This window comes from Pogona vitticeps, chromosome 5 (genome assembly GCF_051106095.1).
Source record: "Pogona vitticeps strain Pit_001003342236 chromosome 5, PviZW2.1, whole genome shotgun sequence".
Taxonomy (NCBI): Eukaryota; Metazoa; Chordata; class Lepidosauria; order Squamata; family Agamidae; genus Pogona; species Pogona vitticeps.
In genome coordinates this window covers 111,010,023-111,035,564 of record NC_135787.1, presented here as the reverse complement: position 1 = coordinate 111,035,564, position 25,542 = coordinate 111,010,023, and the positions used below count along the sequence as shown (strand labels likewise).

Genomic DNA, 25,542 nt, shown 5'->3' with positions numbered 1-25,542 from the left:
TTCTTTATCTACAATCTCAGGCATAATATTCAATAAAAACAATTCCGGTTTAAATGGTATCACAGAAGATACAATTTTTTGTGACATTTCAGGTACCGATCTCCAGTAATTTTTTGCTTCCCTACATGTCCATGAAAGATAAAAAGTACCCTCCTATGTTTTACATTTCCAACATTTGTTGGAGATACTGTCATACATTTTAGACAGTTTAGCTGGAGTTATATGCTATCTATAAAATGTATTTATTATATTTTTTTTCTTTAAAATTTACTGATTTGTAAGTTTCATATTATTCTGCCAAATTTGTGCCCAATGTATAAATTAATATTATGACCAAAGTTTTGTGCCCATTTTGTCATACAGTCTTTCACTACTTCATCTTCCATTTTCATATTTAAGAGATATCTATATGTTCTTTTAATTATTTTATCACTTGTTCCTAATAGTATTGTCAAATGCTATTTGTTCTTCATAAAAACCCATCATTTAATCTTTTACATACATCAAGTCTAATTGTAGTCTCGACCACTAATCTAGAAAGACTTTCTGCTCCTCTAGTTCCTCTCTAGTCTTTAATGCCCCGTCTTTCTTAAGCAGATCTCTATACCTCAACATTTTTTTGTTAGGTCCATTAAGGTTGGCTGTGTAAATGCTTCTAATGGCAACACCCACCCCAGAATTTTTCTATACATTTACTTTTACATCTTATTCCAGATCCATAACAAAGACTTTCTTATAGTATGATTATTGAAGACTTTATGATCTTTGGCTTTTTGGTACCATGCGAAAGCATGCCACCCCAGGCTAAAATCATGTCCCTCCAGTTTAAGCAATCTCTCGCTGTCCAAAGTAATCAATTCCTTAATCCAGGCCAGTGCACATGTCCTATAACAGACTGTAATTTGGACCTCTTGTGAAGTGAGCTGGTACAATCTATTTCCGGGCAGTCACACAATGTGTGGGGAAATGTGCTCGATCCTGACTTTGGTCAGTATCCAAGCTGTAGGGCTACTAATTTCTGGAGCTGGGCTGCCATTCCCAGGCAGATGGAAGAGTCGCAAAGGGAGATTGTTCCCTTTAATGCAACCCTTTACGGTGTGATCAGGCATGTTCCTTTGCAGCTATCTGGTGACAGCATTCTTTTCATTGGCTCCGAATGTGCTACTTTTGGTCCTTCCTGTGTAAAAGTTCAATGGATGCTCAGTCACTAAGGATCTCTCTGCTGTTGCAGGTACTGGGACTCCGACTATTCTGCAGATTCAACTTTACTGCCAATTTTATAATGATTCCTGACAGGATTTAGTTACTCTTAAACTTGCAGAACTGTCAAGTAGAGGGACCAAATATTATGTGTCATATTGTTCATCTGATACAGTTCCCTCCGATGTTCTCTCAGCTGTGTGTGCGCGTTTGCCCAGAGCTCTGTCAGGGTTGCACATGGGCAGCCAGCTTTTTTACTTCCTGTTTCAAATGAAGTATCACCCACCTCCATGGACATGGAGCAAGACTCAGTTGCAATGGGACAGAAACTTAGAGGGAACGTTGGTTCCCTCCATTGTTCTCTCAGTTGCAAAGTTCTTTCGTGTTGCGAACAGGACACGACCTTAGCAGATGTGGCTTATTTTGCTTCCTAACTGTTTTATCATAGAATGGCTGAAGTTGCCTTTGTGTGCATTTTTGTAAACTTTGTTTTCATAATTGTTATTTTAATACTGTTTTGTTGCTGACTTATGATAATTAATACTCCATTCTGTAACACGGCTAATAACAATATAAGAATTACCTGTTTTGATACTTACATACATTTATTTATTTTTATTTATTTATTTATTTATTGGACTTATATACCGCCCCATAGCGCTACAAGCACTCTCCGGGCGGTTTACAATTTTAATTATAAAGGCTACACATTGCCCCCCCCCCAGCAAGCTGGGTACTCATTTTACCGACCTCGGAAGGATGGAAGGCTGAGTCAACCTTGAGCCGGCTACCTGGGATTTGAACCCCAGGTCGTGAGCACAGTTTTAGCTGCAGTACAGCGTTTTAACCACTGCGCCACTCAGTGGATTACATGAATAACATATAGTAAGTTTCTAAGCCCCTTCTTGGATGCATGCAACATGGTGAAGGGGTTTGAGTGTGTCAGTGAAGCTGAGAGTAATGTTGTCATGAGGCCAGGCTCCATTACAGTGGTGCCTCGACTTACGAATGTCCCGACTTACGACCATTTTGAGTTACGACCAGCTCCAGCCGCAAAATTTTGCTTCTAAATGTGACTGGAGCTTCGAGTTATGACTGGAAAAAAGGTGGGGGGAAAGGCAGAGAATTCAAATTTACTAACCCCGACACGTTCTGATGGGGCTTGCACTGTTTTTTGTGTGTCCCCCCCCCCGGCCCTGACGCATTACAATTCATTCCCCCGGCTGGAATGGATTAATCGCATTCCAGTGCATTCTTATGGGAAATGGTGCTTTGACTTACATCCATTTCGAGTTCCAACCATCATCCTGGAACGGATTAAGTTCGTAAGTCAAGGCACCACTGTATAAGTCTGGACTCCTAGCAAGATCACCCAGACTGGAATGGTCAGAGCTGAGACACCAGACTACAATGCATTCACCCTCTTCAAAGCAGCTACGGAGCAGCAGTAGTAGTAGCTGAAAGTGACACTGGCAGGGGAGGCAACAGTGGTGAGATTGAAGTTAATTTTTGTTGGTACTGTGCAGAAAGTGGCAGTGATAAAGACCTGCTGAACTTTCCTTATCATGAAAACCTTATGATGAAATGGTCCAAAATGAAACAACAGGTAATGCTGGAAGATGAGACTCATAGTATGGAACACACTCAATCAGCTACTGGGGAAGGAAAAAAAGACAGGTACAAATAGCGCTGTTGATAGTGATGCAACTAGATTAAAGCTAAAAGGATGTTTAGTGGCTGACGTGCACAAAAGTAAAAGGAAAGTTCAGTGCTGTACGACATACAATTGGATCATGGAACATGAGAAATATGAATTAAGCTGACTGAAAATTACAAAGCAAGAAATGGAACATATAAACATTGCAGTGCTTGCTTGAAGTAAACTAAGGTGGACTGGACTGGGACATTTTCAGTCAGACAACTACAAAGTGTTCTACTCTGGAAAAGAAATGGAGTTGCTCTAATACTAAGGCAAGCTGTAGCACAGGCAGTTATGGGCTATAATGCAAGGTCTGACCAGATAATATCAATCAGACTGCATGAAAAACTACCAAAATACCATCATTCAAGTCTATGCCCCCAACTACTGATGCTGAAGAAGATGAAATTCAAAGTGTTTATGCCATGAACCAAGAAGAAATTGATCACACATGCTTATAACCATAGGTGACTAGAACACAAAAGTGGGGAACACAGCAGAACCAAATATTGGAAATTTTGTTCTAAGGGACAGAAATGTAGCAGTAGAATGACTTGTAGAGTTCCGTGAAGCCAAATATCTGTCTATTGCAAATACATGCTTCAAGCAACCAAACTGATGGCTATACACATGGACATCACCAGATGGCCAATATAGAAATCAAATAGATTATGTAATTGGAAGAAGGAGATGGAGAAGCTATATTCTCTCTGCCAAAACAAGACCAAGAGTGGGTTGTGATACTGATCATGCTAGTTTGTTTATCAACCAAACAGTTTGGTGGTTCCCAGCCCCCTGTCCTCCAATGGGCACCCACTCAGAGGTAGTGCGCAGAGGAGGTGGGGCAGGTAAGCCAGGGCACTGCCTCCAAGTGGACATCCATTGGAGGACAGGGGCCTGGGAACCACCGAACAGCTGTTTATCCAAAGGATGGACCAGCACAAACTGTCAAAATAGTGGTTCATGCCTATCTCTAATCATGAATTGCAATATCCAGCATTAAAGTAAAGCTGAAAAAGAACACTAAAAGAACCATCATGCCAAAATATAATTTAAACAACAGTCCTGGTTAATTTAAAGTCCACATAAAGAATAGATTTGCATTACTGAACTAATTGACTGTGAATCGGAAGAACTGTGGATGGAAACCAGATATATTATTAGGGGAAAATGCAAAAAGGCAATTCCTATAGTAAAAAGAAAAGAAAAAGCTTGATGGATGACAGTGAGAAGCAAAAGTAAGAGGTGACAGAAATTTTATCAGAGCCCTGAATGCAGTTTTTCAGCAACTTCCATGCAGAGACAAAAATAAATCTTAAATAACCAGTGCAAAAAAATAGAGAACAGCAAAAGGGGGAAAAAGAGATCTCTTTCAGAAAATTCAAGAAATAAAAGTGAAATTAAAGCTAGATTAGGAATGGTGAAAGAATAACAGAGAAACAAACTATCTGACAAGGAGAAAATGAAGAGGAGGTGGAAACAATATACAGAAGTCCAATACAAATGGCATATAAAGATGACAGCCATCTTTGATAGATACCTGATAGATACCTTTCTACAACCTATAGTTGTAGAAAGTGAAGTGAAAGCTGCTCTGAAATTACCAGGAAGAAATAAATCACCAGGGCTACTTTGGAATGCCAGTAGAAATATTTCAAGCTCCAGGGACTTAATCCCTCAAAACTTTAAGAATATGCCAACAAATTTGGAAAACAAAACAATGCTCTACAGACTGGCACTGTTCAATATGCATTCGAGTTCCCAAGAAGGGAGATGCCGAAGTGTGCAGTAACTATAGGGCCGTGGCTTTAATTTCCCATGCAAGCAAGGTGTTGCAACAAAGACTTTTACCTTATATTCAGTGTGAAATGCCAGATGTACCAGCTGGATTCTGAAAAAAAAAGAGTCACTCAAGATCATATCTCAAATACCACTAGCTGTTGGAGTGCATGGAATTTCCGAAGATCAGTCTAATCTTTAGAGATTCCACAAAACCTTTGACTGTGTGGAACATGAGAAGCTATGAATCATTCTGAAAAAAATGCACTTGATTATCCTAATGAGTAACCTTTATTGTAGACAAGAAGCAATCATTAGGACAGAATATGGAGATACGCAATGGTTTCCTATAGATGAATGTGTCAAACAAAGGTGCATTTTTCTCCCTATCCATTCAATCTGTATGTAGAACATATATAGAAAGCTAGACTGTATTCAGAGGGAGGAGTTAAAATTTGTGGAAGAAATATCAACAATTTAAGATATGCAGATAACATCATCTTACTGTCTGAAAGCAGCAACGACTTGAAACGACTTTTAGGACAAGTGATAGAAGAAAGTGCCAAAGCAAAACTGCAGCTGAACACCAAGAAGACCAAAATCATGACTACAGAAGAACCATTCGATTTTAATGTCAACAATGAAGAAACTGAAATAGTTATGGATTTGATATAACTTGGTTCAGTCATCAATCCAAAGAGAGACTGCAGCCAAGAAATTAGAAGACTGAGATTCAGAAGGGCAGCAATGAAAGGATGAGAAAGATAATCAAGTATAAGGAGACAAAGAACAAAATCATCCACACTTTTGAATTCCTAATTGCGGTGTATAAAGCTGGACAGTTAAAAAAAAAAAAGCTGATTGGGAGAAATTTGATTTGTTTGATTTGTGGTCCATTGGTCCAGATAGGCGGGATATAAATCAAATAAATAAATAAATAAATAAAATATGGTGCTGGAGGAGACTGCGAGAACCCTGGACTGCCAGAAAGTCAAACAAGTGGGTCCTTGATCAAATCATGCCTGAACTGGAGGCACAAATGGTAAACCCCGAGGCTCTCATATTTTGGGCACATCATGAGAATGCAAGATTCACCAGAAAATACAATAATTCTGGGGAAAATTGAAGACAGTAGGAAAAGAGGAAGACCAAACATGTGATGGAGATTTTGTAGGCCTTGGTTCTGTCATCAATCCAAATGGAGACTGCAGCCAAGAAATCAGAAGAAAACTGAGACTCAGAAAGGTAGCAATGAAGAGGTTAGAAAAGGTCAAGTGTAAGGATGTGTGACCAAGGCCAAGAATAGTCTTGTATTCTTGAACACAATGTATGGGTGTGAAAGCTGAACAGTTAAGAAAGTTGACAGGAAAAAAAAATAACTGATTTGTTTGAAATGTGGTGCAAGAGGAGGGTTTTGTGGATATCCTGGACTGCCAAGTTGGTCCTAGATAAAAATGAGCCTAAACTACCTCTGGAGTAAAAAATGATGAAACTGAAGTTGTCATTCTTCGGATGCAAGAAAGAAACAGCAAAGTTTCTAAGAAAATCAGCAAGACTCTCTCCTGTGGGTATAAGAAATGCAATGCTGCCCCCTAGTGTTCAAGAAAAGCTTTTTCTTTGTTCCACTGAGTTAAGTCAATAGGCAACAAACAAAAACTCTGTGGGGACGTGAACACTTTTCTTCCATTTCTATCACTCTTATCCTGCAATTAATATTGCAGGGAATGCTTGTGACATATTCCAGTCAAGATTAGGAATTCACAGATATAGATACTGTACTTTATTTTTTTTTTACCCCTGTTTGAGGCCCAATGGCACATTTTGGGCACAGTCACCAGTATTGCCTTGGCTACATTGTGGTAGACGGGTACAGCATGTTATTTTTCCACCTCTTGAAATGTGAGAGCAACAAAAGGTGGGCCAAAGCTGCCTGAGAAGATTGTGACTGAGGCAGAACTTGAAATAAGGACTTCGCAAAGTCTTATGCTTACATTTCTGTAAAACGAACAGCTACCTTTTTTTAAAGTCTGCTACAGACAAAGATAGGAAATGTTTGTTTTTTGCACTGTCACACCCAGAATCCCAGCGACCAGGCTAGCTCTAAGATTCTAAGAGTTTAGTCCAAAAATCAAATTCTTCCAATATAAGTACAGATTGCTTTATGAGAGGTTTGAAGTAGAAGTCTCAGAGCCTAGGAAATCTGATTCATAGCTTTTACGGCCATGACATTCTGATTTCATATTTGAAAACTTACATATTAATGTTGACAGCCTCTCAGGAGAATTTTCCAGTTTGTTTAGTGGCCATGAAGGAGGTTATGGCTTTTCCCTCCTGTACTTTCTCTGTCCTGCATCTTTCCTTGGTGCCATCACCTATCTTCCATTTCCCTGCTTGCTGTGGGACAGCAAAAGAAAAATTCTGTTTGTCCTAGCATGGGAGACAGGGGACTAAATGGGTTGGTGGTGAAACCAAGGAGGGATATCTTAAGGTCGCTCTTTTGTGTTCTACTGGTTAAGAGGCTGGAGTAGTACTGTCTGTTGCCCCTTGTAGTTGGTTGGGCACAGCAGCCAGTGTGAGGTGGAGCAAAAAGCAAAACCAGGTACTCACACCTGCGCATATATGCACTTAGAAACTGCCTCATCTCCACTTGATTCATTCATTCCACAACTCAGCTGAGCAGCAGAAAGATACTAGCTTGGCTAAAACTCCCTAGCTATTTCAGATGGGAAATGAGATTTTTAACAACAGACACAACTCTATCACTGCTCTATCTTATGACCCCTATCCCATATTATTGGTGGGTATGACTAAACAGGGAAGCAGTATCATGTTGGAAAGGGTCACTTTGCTGTGTGCCATCTCATTTAAAGTGATCTTTCCATGCACACATGAACCTGCCCAGCTCCCCCCCCCCAAAAAAGAGTATCACTGCTGCTGAACCAAAAAAGTACACCCTTTTTCTCTCTGAGCCGCGAGAGCTGGTCCATTGGAACGGGCTGTGCAGTATTACTACAGTTTTATAGAAGTCACCAATTCGGCACCCTAGTAAAAGCATCTTAAGTTATTTTCATTTCAAATCTATATTCAGGGGCCGTTCTCCCTTTCATCCTGTTTCCGAAAACCATTTCCAAAGCAATTACTCCCAGGCTAGGATGCAGCCGTTTCATAAGAAGCAAAACAACACAGTTGTCAAGGACAGGGAATGGGAAAAAGAAACCCATCCCAGACTAAAATATTAATGACATTATAAATCAACCTGTGAAATAAAACAAACATTAATGCTTTTCCTATTGGCCAGGACTTACACATAGAGCAGTGCTGAATGATCATGTCTTAAGGGACACACAAATCTTTCCAAGAGTCATAACACAATCACTAAAACAAGAAACAAAAAGAATTCCTCTCTCTCAGCCCTGAAGGCTCCACTAAGCACGCTTTTTTATATATATAATAAAAAACGGAGTGGGATATTATGTATTTATTTGGTGGCTGCAATTTCTTTCCAGCATTTATATGACTCCCATGTTTCCTTTCCAGGTTCTACATTGAAAGCATTTCCTACCTAAAGGATAATGCCACCATTGAGTTGTTTTTCTTGAATGCAAAATCCTGTATTTACAAGGTAAGGCTTTGCTTTTTCTTATTTTCCCTGTGTTATTTTGGGCAGCTGGTGCTGAGGATTTGGTTTGATGTTTTGTAAATGTTTCTCTGTCTTTCTCTAGACACCCATTTATCTGTCCATCTGTCTGTCTATTGATCTGGTTTAACATAGCTTTTCCTGAGGAACACATCTGGCAGCTGTTAAATGCAAAAAAATTCCTCCTATCTTTGAAGAGGTAGCAGTCATAGTAAGAAATCATTTTGGCATTGAAGATTCAGAAAAATAGTACTTTCCAAGTGAGAAGAATCACTGTTACTTTGCATTGTGGGTGGCAGTCACATACTAGATCATATTTGTGTAAGGGTAAAGGTTCCCCTTGACATTTTTAGTCTAGTCATGTCCGACTCGACTTGTCTTGTGCAAGGCTACAAATCCCTTGAGAGGAAGGAAAACAGCATAAACCAAAAACTCATACACTGCCTCCGAAAATATCCATGGCTGGTTCACATGGTGTGTGTTGTTTTTTGTTCCCTGATTCCACTGAACAGGTAGCTGGATATGTAAACTCACAATGAGAAGCATTGGGTTTGAGCTAACATGGGTATTTTGTTTCTCATGTAAGACTTGTGATGTACTTTCCATACACTAGAATTATCCAAGATTTTGCAGTCTTCATCTGAAATAGTTCTCAATAAAGATTCAGGGCCAGTTCTGGGAGAAGTAGTAAAAAAACAATCAATGTTTTAGTTTTGAAGACTCACATGATGAGATACTCCTCCATAAAAGAAGTTCTATCTAAATAGAAAAGAAAAGAAAATAATGTCCTTTATGGACATATTCCACCTCTGTGACAATTTACAGCCTAGGCACATGTTTGCCTCCTCTGTGAAAACTAAGCTGTACTTAACCCTGGAAAGAAAGCTAGTGAGAAGCTATTTCGCTTGCAAATCAAATGCTGAAAGACTGAAAGAAGGAACATGAAAATAGTTTTGAAACATGAAATGTTTGCATTTTTTGAATATGGCTTATCTGTGCTAGCTTACTGTTTTAGTGAGCTAGCATTGTGGATTTAGGTCTTATAAGACCAATCAGTGTTGTTTGTTTGTTCAGTCGTTTAGTCATGTCCGACTCTTCGTGACCCCATGGACCAGAGCACGCCAGGCCCTCCTATCTTCCACCGCCAATCAGTGCTAATGTTGAAAATTGCCCAGAAATACAAGTATTGCTGAGAAATACTTTAATGTTTAAGTGTACATAGGTAGGGTGCCTATTTCTGCCTCTTCCAGCTTCCCCAAATGACATTCCTACAACCAATTATTATTATTTATTATTTAAATTATTTTTGCCCCACCTTTCTCCAAGGCAGCTTACCAAAAAACAAACATTGTAAAAAACTGTAAACAGAAGCAATACCAGAATACATTCAGAGCAGTAGGTGCAACAATCTATTCAAAAAACGCATTCAGGGAGCCAGCCACTCAGGGAAAGAGTCTAGCATGGTGAAAGCCATGTTTTTACTTTTATTAATATGAGGAGTATAGTAGCTGGTTGCAGGTACAGCGTCTGTCCTCTTGGATCCAATTGGGGCTTCTTTAAACAAATAACACAATTTTCTTTACTTCAGGGCACACATATGGGGCCATGGTTTTTTACATTTCATGTGATCAGTCTTTGTGGATACTAGTTACACAAGCAATTCCAGCACAAGAGCATACTTTTGAAAAAAGGATGGCCTTGCACTTGAACCTAAAGCTGCGGGTGGGGTATTGCTGAATTTGATACCTGGCTTTGTCCTGTAGACTCTCCCTCCCCTGCCCACGTTTTGGTTGGAACAGGTGGGGAAATTGGTTAATTTACTCAGTGCCATGGCTATACTGTGGGAACGATCTGATTTCCTTTCTCCCAAGGTGTCTCTGAATGGGCTGTTTTGTATTACATTCCTTACCTTTGCCTTCGATGCAAATTAATAACATGGTCTTTTTGCTTATCTATCTGAATTATTAGGCTCTCTTACATTGTCTGTTTGCTACTCAGAGGAAGCAATAAATCCAAGTAGACATAGAGTAATATCTAAAAAGTAAACTCCCTGCTTCTAATGAGATGAATGGCATGAAGTTAGGGGACAACCTCATGCAACTCGTTTTCACACTCAGTTCTCCTATTATAGGGGAAGGAAGATACTGATGAATGTTACAAGATCATTTTAAAAACTGCTACGATATCTGAATTTAAAAAATATTCTATAGCACTAGATAAATTCAAAGTTTATTGCAAACATTTGTTGGCTACTGGAACATACCAAAGAATTTCAGAAGAAAACCAGTTTATGCTTTGTAGGTTACTTGAAAGCCTTTGAGTGTGGGGCTCATGAAAGCTATGGATTATTCTTAAAGAAATTAGTATGCCACCATATTTGATTGTCCTGATGTGTAATCTGTACTCTGGACAAAGAGCTATTGTTAGAACAGAATATGGAGAAATAGAATAGTTTCCCACCAGTAAAGATGTTAGGCTAGGGGGTATTTTGTCTCCTTATCTATTCAATCTATATGCAGAATATACCACACAAAATTCCTGATTATATTCTTACAAACGTGGAAAGCAAATTGGTGGATGAAATATAAATAATGTAAGATATGCAGATGACACCATATTACTGGCAGAAAAGAGCAATGACTTCAAATGATTCCTGATGAAGGCAAAGGAAGAAAGTACAAAAGCAGGATTGCAATTGAATATTCAGACAAAAATAATAACTACGGAAGAATTCAACAACTAAAGTTGACAATGAAGAAATTGAAATTATTAAGAATATTCTTTCCCTTGGTTCATTCAGCAATTTAAATGTAAGGCTGCATCCAAAAAATCAGAAATCTGAGACTCAGGAGGGCAGATATAAAGGAGCTATATAAGATCCTTAAGTAAACTGTTGTGTTGCTGGTGACTAAGGATGTGATCAGACAGAGAAGGTAGCTCACATTTTGGGCCTCTTGTGACACAATCCAGTTCAAGCAATTCCTGGTAACTACACAACATACAGGTAACAGCACTTCAGCCTGACTTTGATCCATGCCCAAACTGGATATTTTTGGTCCAGTGGCAGAACTACTCTATTTGGGAGTTAGACTGGAGCAATTTCCTGACAGATGGAAGGGACAGTTTAAGAGAGATTGCTCCCAACAAAGTAATTCTTTGTGGTGTGATGCTTTCTTTCTGCTTGATTTGTGCCCTGAGATCGGGATCATGCATACTATGTTGTTCTCATGCTCAGATGTGAAAAAATGAAAGATAGTGAAGAGAGTTGACAGGGGGAAAATCTATTTATTCAAAATATGCTGTTAGAGGAGAGTGTTATTGACCTCCAGAAAAACAAGTCAATGGGTTCTAGATCAAATCAAGTCTGAACTCTCACTAGAAAGAAAACTGACTAAACCGAGACTATTGTACTTTAAGCACATGATTGGAAAAGACAAAATGCTAAAAAAGTAAATGGCAGCAGGAAAGGCAGAAGACTAAAGAAGAAATGGATTGACTCAATAAAAGATACCATGGTGTTGAAGATTCAAGACCTAAGGTGGGCTATGAATAATAAAGCCATTTGAGGTCACCAGTTCATAGGTAAAGGTAAAGGTTCCCCTTGACATTTAGTCCAGTCGTGTCCAACTCTAGGGGGCGGTGCTCATCCCCATTTCCAAGCCGTAGAGCAATCTTTTGTCCAAAGACAGTTTCCGTGGTCACGTGGCCAGCGCTACTAGACACGGAACACTGTGACCTTCCCACCGTGGTGGTTCCTATTTATCTACTCACATTTGCATGCTTTTGAACTGCTAGGTTGGCAGGAGCTGGGACAAGTGATGGGAGCTCATTTCGTCACGTTGATTCGATCTTACAACTGCTGGTCTTCTGACCTTGCAGCACAGAGGCTTCTGCAGTTTAACCCGCAGTGCCATCATGTTCCTAGGGACATCCCTATGCCACCAGTCCATAGGGTTACCATAAATTAAAATCAACTTGATGGTGTATAACAACAACACATGTGCAAATTCTAAGAACCATTGCTGCTCTTATTATTACTTTTCTTATTCACTCAACCTTTATAGAGCTTTGTTTTCAGGGCAGTTTTGCCTGACATTTAAGCTTGCCAAAGAGACAACGTATCCATGCTCAGTTGTAACCTTTTGGAATTGGCTTTGAGTGTAGTAATTCAGCACAGTTAGAAAAATGCATGCCATCATTTCTGCATTTAGCTGCTTATACAAGATCATGGTGAATGAAGTAGAAAGTGCAAAAGAAACAGCATAGGCTGTAGCTAACTCCAGTCTTGTACAGATTGTTGCTAGGTGTGTTTTAAAAAGTAGGAAGGATAAAACAGATACAATTTCATGTCCAGGGACATCCTTTGCATTGACTTGAACTAGATCATCTATGAACTAGGCTGATTTTCCCTAGTAAAATGTGGAGCCAGTTTCAAACTACCTTCCACTATTTATCAATGTGTATAATTTTGGACAGTTGGAACACAGAGGGTGGAAGATGTACCTCCTTGCTTATTTAGGGTGTCCAGAACTGAGCCTGAAAGATGGAAGCTCATCTTGTTGTGTATACCAGTAGGGCTGTACCCTAAACATTTTCCTACCTAAGGAAGAGCAGAAAAATGACATGCTGCACTGTCCTCCATGTTGGGGTCAGGGGTGAATACTACTCCAAGCAAGCATTCCTGGTGGAATATGCCACAAGCATCTTTTGTCATCCTTGCCAGTAATTGTAGAATAAATAACAAATAATTAGCTGTCCTTTTTTGGATCTGCTGCCTAATAATAAGAGCCAGCCCAAGATACTGTATTTTTCTATACGAAGGAAGGGGAATGGAGAAGTGTGTGTAGTGCACAACCTTAGCTTCGAACTTTCCTAACCTATTAGTCAAGCTGTATTTGTCTCTGGCAAACCAGTTTTGCAGAGGAGTTCCCCATTAAAAACCTGAACATTCTGCTTAACCAAAGGCTAACTGTGGGACAAAAGAAATACAGTATGTGTAAAGGTAAAGGTTCCCCTTGACATTTTTAGTCAGTCGTGTTCGACTCTAGGGGGCAGTGCTCATCCCCATTTCCAAGCCGTAGAGCCAGCATTTGTCTGAAGACAGTTTCCGTTGTCACATGGCCAGCGCGACTTAGACCCGGAACGCTGTTTACCTTCCCACCGAGATGGTACCTATTCTACTCGCATTTGCATGCTTTCGAACTGCTAGGTTGGCGAGGAGTTGGGACAAAGCGACGGGAGCTCACTCCATCACGTGGATTCGATCTTACGACTGCTGGTCTTCTGACCCTGCAGCACACAAAGCCTTCTGCGGTTTAGCCCGCAGCACCACCACGTCCCTCTGGGGCAAATCATGGCAAATGAAATTTCTCTCAAATTGATTTCATTGTAGATCCCTACTTCCCTCCTCCTTTGTAACAGTAGTTCATTATGCATCTCAAAGGCTAGCCATTATAATTGGTTAGTGAGTTTATGAAATCAATTGCTAGCAAGTGCTAACTGGTAACTTCCAGATGGAATTATTTCAGAGTAAAATTGTAGGTGGGAGGTGAAATCCAAGGATGCAGAGAGCTGCTAATGAAGTGACAGCTTCATCTCTCAACAGATGAGTTTTATTAGTATATCAATAGGGAAGATGGCTTGGGCACAGATCCAGGGCTGAGTGAACACATTGCTGTGATTGTCCATGTATAAAGCTTTGCTGAATGAATGGAGTAGGGCGGGGGGAAAGGAGGAACCGCTTGGACTGATTCAGCAGTCATGTACCTTTCTTTAGAAGAGGTGCTAACTCAGCTCAGTGGAAGTCACGTGGCAAACTGTGGTTAGCATTTTGTGTAGATTTCTAGAGAAAGCACCTTTGGGAACCATTCCAGGGAATAGCTTAGACTGTGGTATTTCCATTTTTGAAAGATGAAGATTAATGCATCACTGTGGAGTATAAAGCCATTATGTTTTTATTGTATGGTTTAGGTTTTGTTATACAATGTGAATGTCAGAGAATAAAGCATACAGAGATAAATTAGAAAGGCCCTGACTTCTAAGTTTTTTTTAATTTTCTTGATTTACTATTCCTTAGTGCAGTAAAACCTAAAACTTTGTAAGTTTCTCTTCTTGTTTTTGCTTTTTATTATGACTAAAATCTCCTCCCATAATTCCTTTCCAAGAATATCTAGATCAATCCTGGTATACCCTTTTTCTAAATTAAAACTGCAGGAAGACCTTTACACCCCAGAGCAATGCTTAAGAACAACTGCATATCTCCCCATTGTATAAAATAACTCCCCAGAGTATACAATCACATTGTTTTGTCCTAGGACGAAACACACATGTAAGCTATACTTGTGCTATCTTAAAATGTCATATTCCTGAGAAACAGGGTATAAATTAATGGATAGCAAACTGTTCAGGCCCAAGGTTAGCAGTGGCTGGTGCCTATTGTGCTTGGTGAGGCAGGCAAAGAAGGATTCTCTCCCTCCCTCCCTCCCTATCTCTCTCTCACACACACACATACACACAGAGAGAGAGAGAGAGAAGGCATTCACACAGTGTTTGTTTCCCTACAACCCCACTCATTTACAGTGGTGCCTCGACTTACGAACTCCCCTGCTTATGACCATTTCGAGTTACGACAATCTCTGGACGCAAAATTTTGCTTCTACTTGCAACCGAAGCTTCCACTTACGAACAGAAAAAGGCAGGGGGAAAAGGCGGGAAATTCAGATTTCTAACTGTAGGTGGCGATGAGGCTGCTTCTTTGTAGCTCTTTCGTCCCAGCAGTTAGAGAGTGTGCGTCGTTGTCAGAGGCTTGGGACTGCCTCCTTCTGCTTCTGAGAGAGAGTGTGTGTGTGTTTGCAGAGAGGCTTTGGGCTGCCTTGTAAAGTAAAGTGCTGTTTTCTGCTTTTTAAAACCTCTTCTGGGTGGTTTTGAGCTGGGGGGGTATGTTTCTGTGCTGTAATGGGTCTTGGGGGGTTTGTTTGCTTTTTGGATTTTTTTCCCCATTTCTGATGGGGCTTGGGGGTTTGTTTGCTTTTTGGATTTCCCCCCCTGTTTCCGAAGGGTCTTGGGGGTTTGTTTGCTTTTTGGTTTTTTCCCCTGTTTCCGAAGGGTCTTGGGGGGTTGGTTGCCTTTTTGATTCCCCCCCCCCCCGCTTCCAGTGGGTCTTGGGGGGGTTGGTTGCTTTTTGGATTTCCTCCCCATTTCTGATGGGTCTTGGGGGGTTTGTTTGCTTTTTAGTTTTTCCCCCCATTTCCAATCTTGCATGATCTGCTTGATTGATTTTTGCTTTGTCTTGTTTGCATTTGCAATGGGTCTTGCTTGGTTGATTGCTTTTCTCCCCCCCCCCTTCAGCGGGAAGGGATTAATCGCGTTTCTGACCGGTCTTGCAGTGATTTTTATTTTTATTTTGTTTTTTTTCCCTTTGGCCGGAGCGGATTAATTGCATTTCAATGCATTCTAATGGGAAATGGTGCTTCAACTTACGACCATTTCGAGTTAAGACCATCTTCCTGAACCAATTAAGTTCATGTGTCAAGGCACCAGATAGGCGGGGTATAAATCAAATAAATAAATAAATAAATAAATAAATAAATAAATAAATAAATAAATAAATAAATAAATAAATAAAATAAAATAAAATAAAATAAAATAAAATAAAATAAAATAAAATAAAATAAAATAAAATAAAATAAAATAAAATCACTGAAGAGCCAGAAAAACACATTTTGGCCCCAGATGAGAAATGTTGCCGTTGCTGCTGCACTCTCGTTCTGGTTCTCACTCTTTGCCTGTACTAAAGACAAAGGCAACAGGGACTTGCAGTGGGTAGCCTAAGTCTGAGGAGGAGGGGCAGTGTCCCTTCTGCTCTAACAGAACAGCTTCTGCTGCTTGAGGTAGAACAGCCCCTTTGTACTTAAGGTTGCTAGCATATTGCAGCCTGGAAATCCTGCATCTCTGTTTACCCAGCTGCTGTAAAGGAAAAGGCAGCTCTTTCCACCCACTCTTCCTCTCCTGGTACCATTTCTTTTTGCTTCAGCAGTGAGGAGGAATAGGTTGTCTGTAGGATCAGGATGTGAGTAGTGCAGAAGAGAAGCTGCATCTGCATAGTGTTTAGACGACAGGATGTCCAGGTTGTGACCTGGCAGTGTGGTTTCCAGTAATACATGGACTGCTAATGTAATGAACACATAGCTTTTTAAGGTCTTTTTTGAGTTTGCCGGGTTCATCTCATTTGTACAGACACAGATCTGAACATTTCAGCTACCACCACCACCACCATCATCATGGAAATACACTGCACACAGGTGGTGAAAAACAAAAGGAGAAAAAGCCCTCTTTGTTTCGGTGTCTGGTTGGAATTTAAATTGTGGTTGAAATTGTGAGGCAGCACATTATTTTACCATGCTGGCTTTGATACAGTAGCAGAAGGTCAGAAGAGTACTTGGGAAATGTCTGTTGCTACGTATTTGCCAGAGGCAGACTGAGTAGTGTTATTATGTCTTGTGAAACAAGGTGTGTCACTCATTTAAATGATGTTCATTATTGCTTTTATCTAAATTTAGATCTTGGGTATTTTATGCATTTTTTTTCAAATGAATTACATGATAAATAATAGCTTAAATACGAAAGACCAGCAGGAAAATTTTAAACTGACCATTTTGAAGACCATTTTGTGTTGGTGGGATTGCATACAAGACTGATGATGTCATCAGCTGTGGCCCTTTATTGCTAATTAAATATTTCCAGTTCCCCCTGTCCAGGTTCTGAGGCTGTCTCGGGGAAACTGCTTTTTTCTGGGGAAGCCTCTTGGGGCCTTGAGACAGAGAGGGGATTTGAAATGTTTAATTAGCGATAAAAGACCACAGCTGATCATGTCATCAGCCTCGAACGTCTACAGCTGCACTGTGATATATAAGGCCTCAGTGGGTTGTACTAAATGATGCCTGGCTTTCATTCAAAACAAACAGCTGTCTGGAGAATGCTTACAGTGGGGTGTATCATTTTGAGCAAAACCTGAAACTTAAATCAAAGCTCTGCCAAAGTTGAAGTAACTTCAGTTTATATTTCATCTTAATTTTATGAAGGGTTTTACTAATAGCCAGAATAATTATTTCTGTCATTTCCAAACGAAATAGGATTCCTGGGGAGGAAAATATCCACTTATATTTTGAGCTGTGAACCATGTTGCTGTGAGATGTGGTGGGAGTTGAACCAAAACCCATAGAAATGAATTCAAAACCATAGATTCATTTTAAGCTTTTATGCAATGGCTCATGTACATGTTCAGTAATTTTGTACATTTCTGTGGCATTTGCTTGAAATAAGTTAGTCATATTCCAGGACAGCCACATTTTGTCTCCATTTCATGTTGTGGTTTGGCCCCAGTTACCCCTTCCTCTTTTCCTTTGCTCTGCAATGGCAAATCCAAAGGGTGCACACACGGATTAAAATGAGACTGGGAGGGATCTAGTTGAGGGAACTTTGCTGTGCAGTTCACAGTTGAAACAAAGAGGAGTCTCACAACTGTGATCTTACATGGCTGTCCTTACCTTCCATGACTATGTGCAGAAGAACCTTGACAATTTTACCTCATAGGACAGATCCTTTCAAGGCTTCATTCTGCCACTCAGAATGGCCATGTTACCTTGTTTAAATCTAGCAGCTTTTCCGAAGATCATCTTACCTCTACCGGAATATAAGAGCAATCTTATTTAGGTTCAGCATTTGGGTTGTGAAATAATATTGTGGGCAGAAGTCAGTCAGGGATTGGTTGCCACTTTTTCTTCTGTCATCCTTCCTTTGACTTTAATAATACATTGGGAAACAGAAATTCAACAGAAAAAACTCTTGCCATGTTTGCCAGGATGTCTCCATGCCATGTTGTGCACTTATTATAGAAAAGTTTCTGGAAAGAAAAGTGGTAACTGCATGAAACCGTCAAAGAACAAAATATAGTCAGTCTAGTCCCAGGAGTATATGCATGCATGCAAGGAAAAGTAATGTGATAGATTGCTATCTCCTTCAAAGAACAGTGATGCAGGTCTTTAACTGTGAATCTAGATTCTGTGTGGGATGTTCAACTATGTAATGCAGGACATGCAACTTCTTAGAAGAGCTAAGATAAATTAATAATTTTCTTTTTATTATAAACGAGCTTGGGAGCCTTTGTTAGGACTGGATGGTTGTATAGCAATGTTCATATTAAATAAATAAATAATTTTTACTTCTCTCCCCTCCCTTTCTTTCCCATAAGGAGCTCATTGAGGTTGACAGTGAAGTTGTGTTTGAATTGGCTGCATACATATTACAAGTAAGTTAATATTGAATGTATTGTTTCATATTTCAAAACATCTCAATTCCTCCCCCCCTCCCAAAAAAAGCATCTATTCAAAGGAGGCTTTCCTTTAAATCCAGGCTTCAGAGCAGATTCTTGCAGTGTGGCTCATATTTGCACACATCTTTGCTAGTGCTGTTCTGTGCCACTTGTGGGATCTCAGATTTGCAGGCTTGCTCTGTGGTTCATTCACCACTCTGTTTGGGAGCTGGTTATCTGTCAAGGTATTTGAATGTGTATGTTCACAGACACTGGAGAGATATGTGGGAATAGTCAGAGAATGAAAGTCATAATATACAAGCCCCTTATTATGTGAGGAAAGAAATAAACAAGGGTTGCTTTCCTTGCTGTTAATATTTTACTTATTTATTTCAATGAATATATTTACTCATTCTGGAAGTGTAAGCTTGAGAATAGCACAATTTTGTAAACACAATCCAGCCTGCCCACATCAAGTATAGATTAGAAACCATTGCTTTCGGTGCAGGATATACGTATGAATAATTCAGAAGAAGGCACAAAAACGATAAATTATTAAAAGTAACATACCATCTTTTCACACCATTTATGTTGCCATGAAGCCCATACTTGGCATTCTTCAGAAAAATATGGCACTTCCTTCATTTTTGCAGTCCCATCACACAGCAAAATGCAAATATTTACAGAGTCCCCGGCCTATGGCTGCATTTTAGTGTATCAAATCAAACATTTGCAAACTTCCTCCTGTTAGAATTTGCAATCCTGTTTAAATCAGAAACCTAGCCTGAAACTGTTTCAGAAGAACCCAGTGCAAATATAACTGGGGTCACTTGCTGCCATTGTGTGTTAGCCATATCCCAAGTTTAGTTCCCAGATACAGGGAAACCATGGTTTTCCCAAAACCCTATGCTTCCTTGAGGGAATTTTCTGCAAATACCAAGACCCTGCTGCTTAGCCTGCTAAATCAACTGCTGGAGAGGTATGAGATCTGCTTTCACTATGGCTTGCTCAATACAGATGTTAGACTTTACATAATGCTTACCTCAAACCATGATTTTCAGATTCGCTTCAGCCCATAGCATTACCTCTATGTCTGGAAACTATTCAGAGTCAACATCTTTAAAGGATCTAGAATATCCTTTGTTTGCTGCTATCTCTGGCCAGGGAACATTAATGAAGCCCCCTTCTGAGAACTATACTACATGCCACATTTTATGTATAGTATGCAACTTGGTTTGGGGATTTCTTTACTTAAAGCAGGGGTCCCCAACCTTTTTCATTCCACGGACTGGCTGGGGAAGGCAGGGCAACCTCGCGCACATGCACGAATGAGTGTGCGTGCGTGCATATGCACAAACAGGAGCGTGCATGCGTATGCACAAACAGTGACACGCTTGTGTGCATGCGCAAACAGCAGTGCGATGCTTGTGCAGGCAGGCATGTACTCGTGCAAACGTTGGCACTCACATGGGTGTGCTGGAGTGCATGCGCATGTCAGCTGTGCAGGGGTGAGTGTGGGCAGGAGGTGGGGCAGGAGGTCTGTCTCCACAGCCTGGTCTGGATCAAATGCATTACTTTTCAGGGAAGACAACAGGGGTCTTCTTTGTTGGGGGGGGGGAATTGACAGTGGCATTTAGGCAGTCCCAAATATTATACACTTTGGAGCTCATTGACATATTTAGTTAATTGTGCTTGTTTAAGATAGATACAGTTTGTTTTGTAATTTCCAGTTTTCTGGCATTTTATATAACCTTGTTTCTGTGTCTCTCCGTGTGAGGAGCCAGATGAGAGAAAGGCTGTTTCAGTCTACAGCAATTGTTAAAAACCCTGTTATAAAATCAAGATTGATAGCGTGTAGATTCAATTCCATCGGCTTTCATGGATTTGTATTTTGCCATATTGAGCCGGGAACTGGCCTATGATATAATTAGTAGAAATGGAGATCGCCAGCCCCAAGGGTGTTATAGTGTAGTTGTTTTTTCCCTTCTATTGTAACCCCAGTTAATTGATTGCCAATTAACTGGAATTAAACACAATTGTAAATTCTACTGCAGATATCCGCAAACATTTCCTCTGAGCTTTAGCAATCAATTAACTTTACTTACAGCTGGAGTAGTTAAGTCTCTAGCAAAAAAAAAAAAACCTCTTCCATAGCATAACTGCTCAAATGTGAGGTGCAGGGAGAGAATGGATGTCAGGAAAAGGCAGTAGGAAAAAAAATCTACCAATTGAACTGTCATTCAAAAGTTTGTATTTTGTTTGCTAAGCAATAGTGCATGGAAAGTATAGGCACGTTTGACAAGGAGAGTCTTGTCAGTGAGCAAGAAATTAAAAGCTAGTGATATAATTCCACATAGAAACATTGTGAGCTCAGAGACACACAAAGAAATAGTATTAATAGTGTTTTATTCCTCCTCTTTGATGCATACCTTAACATGGTGAGGGGGCTGAATGTGTCAGAAAAGCTGACAGCAATGACATCTGGAGGCTAGACTCCACTATGAGCCTGGACTCTTTGCACGTAAATACAGAGATTGGAAAAGTTTCTTTTTTGGACTATACCTTCCATAAAATTATGGTTAATATCTTAGTGCTTCTTCTGGTTGCAGGCAGTAGTGAATTTCATGCAAAAAAAAAACCCCTAACACTTTTAAGTTCTAGTTTCTTTCTGTTGTCTTCAGTGATTGAGATGGTGGGTTTATTTGTTGACATATAGCTTAAAAGTCAAATAGCATTGCAGATCAAAAAAAGTAACTTTTAAAACTCTAAATAGACCTGTCCATCTTGTGACCCACTAAGATGAACTATAGAGCTGCCTAGTGACTTAATTATTTAAAAGAGTAATATAAACATTCTAATACTACTTTTTAAGAAGTGGGAGGTGAATGTATTTAAAGCAGTGCTGATGGTTCAATGGAAGCCTCATTTTCTTGTGTCTTTCCAAGCCAGACAATTAGGTTCTTGTTCTTCTTGAGGAAAGAAGCTTGGTGTTTCTTTTTCGCTTGTTTAGTTCCAGTTAGCATGGTCATTTATGCATCACCCCAAAAAGAAGACATGTATCAACAACAAAGAGGTCAAAAAAGATATAGTGTTTCTTTGTTGGCCTGCATGTGCATGCACATACACAGAGATGGAAATTTAAAGATATTCACACCATAATGGGGAAAACCATGACCAAGCGCCATGTATACCTGCTCAATCTGCTGTCCAGGTGCTGATCAACTGTTGATGATCACTTTCAATTCCCCAGTGTTCCTTTCTCATATTTCTTTCTCTTTTAGTCAGGACTTGGATTGAACAGTCTTGGATTAAACTCATATAAAGCTTACCTTAATCTTTCCTGAAACAGAGGGTACTTGTCTCTAAAAATAAGCTACTCTGTTTCCACATTTAGAATGTACCAGAACTATAGGAGAAATATTTCATAATTAATTGGATGTTCCTTTTAAAAAGCTTGGCACAGTTTCTCAGGAGCATAGGAAAAAGCATAGACTGTTACCACATTGTGGCTGAAGAGTTAATCATCTTGTGAACCTTAGCTTTTATTTGAAAATTAAAAACAAAAATGTTTGTAACCCTTAATCAGATATACCTAAAATCTGAGCAATTGCTGCTGAAATCAGTGTGAAATTTGAATAAGATTTTCACTGCTTGGAAGGATTGTTATCTTGCGACAGTGAAAACCCACAATAATATGCAAAATATTATTACTTTTTAAAAAGAAGTATTACGCAAATTTGCTCCTCGATAATTTTTCAAATCACAAAATTTGTATGATCTAAATGCATAGTTGTTGAAAAATAATAATAATGCAAAATAATGGCTAGCTGGAAGTGAAAAGACTTGAAGTATAATACATTTCTGTTGACTGTGGATGTATATCTCACCCAAATCAAGCAAAACAGCAGGGACAGCTTGCTTTATTTTGATGACAGCTCTTAATAAATTTCCATTTCCAGGGTGTTCTGTGTATCATAATCTAATCACATCCTCTACTAAATGGGCACAGTAGTTGTGCTCAGCACATTCAGAAGAACAGAATACCAACTCTGCTCAACCTCCCTCATGCTATATAGAAGGCAGAGATCCTTTGCGCCTCCTCTTGACTAAAAGATGTCAGAAGCTCAGAACTAATGCTATTTCCATGTAGAACTCTGCTTGTGATTCTAATGGTATGTTTTTCAGATGATAGTAGTGTTCCCATCCCTTTGTTTATCTTAGACACATCATTTCAGTCATCCCAAATAATAAAACTTTTGTGGCACTTCTGTGAGGTCTTAGGCACCACTGAATAGCAGTATTAATGCTCTTTTTGTCAGATTAAGGGACCAGTTCAGATGAAGGCAAACTAATTTTAGTTCCCATTAAAGTTAGTGGGTCAAATAACAGCTAATGGATTCCACTGATATCAATTAGATTTAAGCACAAAGTGCTTTTTTCCTGTATTGAGGTCCTTTTTATTTTCACTGGAACCTTACCATGACATCCAGTATTATGTGACTTTTAAAAAACATGGAAGGAGAGAAATGCCAGTCAAAAGACATCTTGGCCATGGCATGTTGCCCTACCGCTGTGAGATTGAATACCCGTCTCAGACAGCAGGATATTGTTGTGACAGTTAGCAGCAAGGACAATTAGCAGCAATGTTGTTACTGTTTCTGAAAGGAACATCCTCTTGAATAACTGGGCCAACTATCAAATAAACATTCAAATCAGTGGTGAACAACAGGACCTCAGTAGCTTACTTACCTCTTTGGTCAGGACTCCCAATTCCCTCATTTTAATAATGGGTAGTTGGCTTAGTAAATTTAAGTCAAATAGTCATTCTGGTTATCACTATCTAGTTAAGAATTGGAAACTCACCAGTACATATGAAAATGCACCATTGGTGGTGAAAAATATTATATATTATTTTTTTAAAAAATCCAAGGAGTGTCCATATTATACTGTCGAAAGGGAAAGGTGCAGCGAAATTAAATCTGGTGGAGAACAAACTTCTGGGGCTTCAATCAAGTTAATAGCCAGCCATAAGGATGGTGAAGAGCTAACACAGTCAAATGTAAAATAGCCAGAATTGTAACTCCAGACAGTATAATATGATTGAACCCAGTTTGTTAAACAACGGCTGGGTAGCCATTTGAGTGCCTATAACATCCATTGGCCAGAACATAATAGACTAGGGTGTAGGTAAATCTCTTACGGAGCGATTGGTTACAAATTGTGTTTCCCAGATATTTCCAGATTACTTTGCACATATTTCTGCATGTGCAATGGCTAGTGCTTCCCTTTGAAAAAAAGAAAAAGAAAAGAAAATTCAGGAAAGAAGCCTGCACTGCGAAAGGTCACATGGGGATGTTCTCTTGTACTGCAACTGCTTTTTCATAGCTAAAGTTCTGGTTTTAGTTAGGAATGGGAAGCATTTGGCTCCCTAGATATTGTTAGAGTGTCATTCCCTTCAGCTTTAGCCAGCGTAATACACAATGAACAAATTTGGGAATTGAAGTCTGACAACATGTGGAAGGTTACAGATTCTGCATCTCTGTTTTGTGGGATGCACAAAATGCGTCCATACCAGAGCCTTAGCTCTTGAAAATTCAAAGTGACACTTTTCTTTTCCTGCTACTCAGATGAGCGGAACTTTGCTATAATGGACGGGTAAGGGTTAATATCCTCACACATGAAAGATCTAAAACAAGCAATGTGTGCTCCCTTGAGTGGTTGCTTAGGAAGTGCATATGTTGCAGAAGGACATTGTGTCTGAAGGGAAACAGAACAAGAAACTGAGCTGTCCCAAATGAATCTGATTTGTTAAAGAAACCTCAAGCTCCTATAAGAACAGAGCTTTCTGTGCTGGTGAGACCAAACTCAGATTCTTCTAATATTTGGAAGAAGAAAAAAAATCAGGCTTCTACTCTATATCATCATCTTCATTATCTTAATACTGTAGAGCTGGAAGAGACCCTATAAATTCCATAATAGCACATCTCTGTTAGAAAGGTGGAACATTTTAGTACAGTGATGCCTCAACTTACAACCATAATCTGTTCCAGAAGATGGATGTAACTCAAAATGGTTGTAAGTCGAAGTGCCATTTCCCATAGGAATGCATTGAAATGCAATTAATCCATTCCAGCCAAAGAAAAAAAAATCACATGCACACCCTAAAAAAATAATCGCTGCAAGACTCATTGGAAATGTGATTAATCCTTTCTGGCCGAAGAGGGGGGGGGAGAGAAAAGCAATCAAGCGTGCAAGTACCCCCATGCACGGACACACACACACACACACACCCCACGTGCCTCCCCATTCATGGATGCCGGCAGTGGCAGCCCCCACCCCCCCGGTCCTTGGAAGAATGGCCTTCAACAAAACCAATCCCTGGCATTAAAAAGGTTGGGGACCACAAAAACATTATTCTGCTAAATGCATTGATATTAGTCGGTCCTGGCAAATAAACAAGCTTAGGGAAGAAATATTGCATTAAAAAAGAAAAAGAAAACCTCAACCATGTCACTTCTAATATGCCAAATATTCTAGCTGGTTTGGGAAAATAAATTCTCACTTGCTACAGATGGCAAAGCTAATAATGCACATTTAAAAGCCAGCACTATTCATATTTTTCTACCTGGACGCATACATCTGGGATTTTTTTGTTGGCAAAACAAGAAAGTGTATCAGAGTGATACACTCACACCCTTTACAGCATTATAATTCTATGAGATTCTTTGATTAACGGGGGGGGGGAACAGATTTAAAATTAAAATGGAGTACTGCTTTCCAAACAGAGTAATACTTGCTAAGAATATTTGGACTATAGTCTACCAGCAGACCACCTTTAGGTTTTCAGTAGACTGTCTGTCCCAGTGGTTCCCAGCCATGGATCTCCAGTTCTTCTTGAACTACAACTCCAGAAATCCT

General features: G+C 39.6%; 1 protein-coding gene across 8 annotated transcripts in view; it reads left to right on the top strand.

Moving 5' to 3' along the window:
- FRMD4A (FERM domain containing 4A) overlaps positions 1-25,542 on the top strand; it is a 605,541-nt gene that overhangs the window by 464,483 nt on the left and 115,516 nt on the right. For all 8 annotated transcript variants that reach the window (XM_073000747.2, XM_073000748.2, XM_073000749.2 and 5 more), the window contains 2 exons: positions 8,216-8,300; positions 18,565-18,621. In XM_073000747.2, the coding sequence (XP_072856848.1) occupies positions 8,216-8,300; positions 18,565-18,621 (142 nt within the window). The remainder of the gene's footprint in view (positions 1-8,215; positions 8,301-18,564; positions 18,622-25,542) is intronic.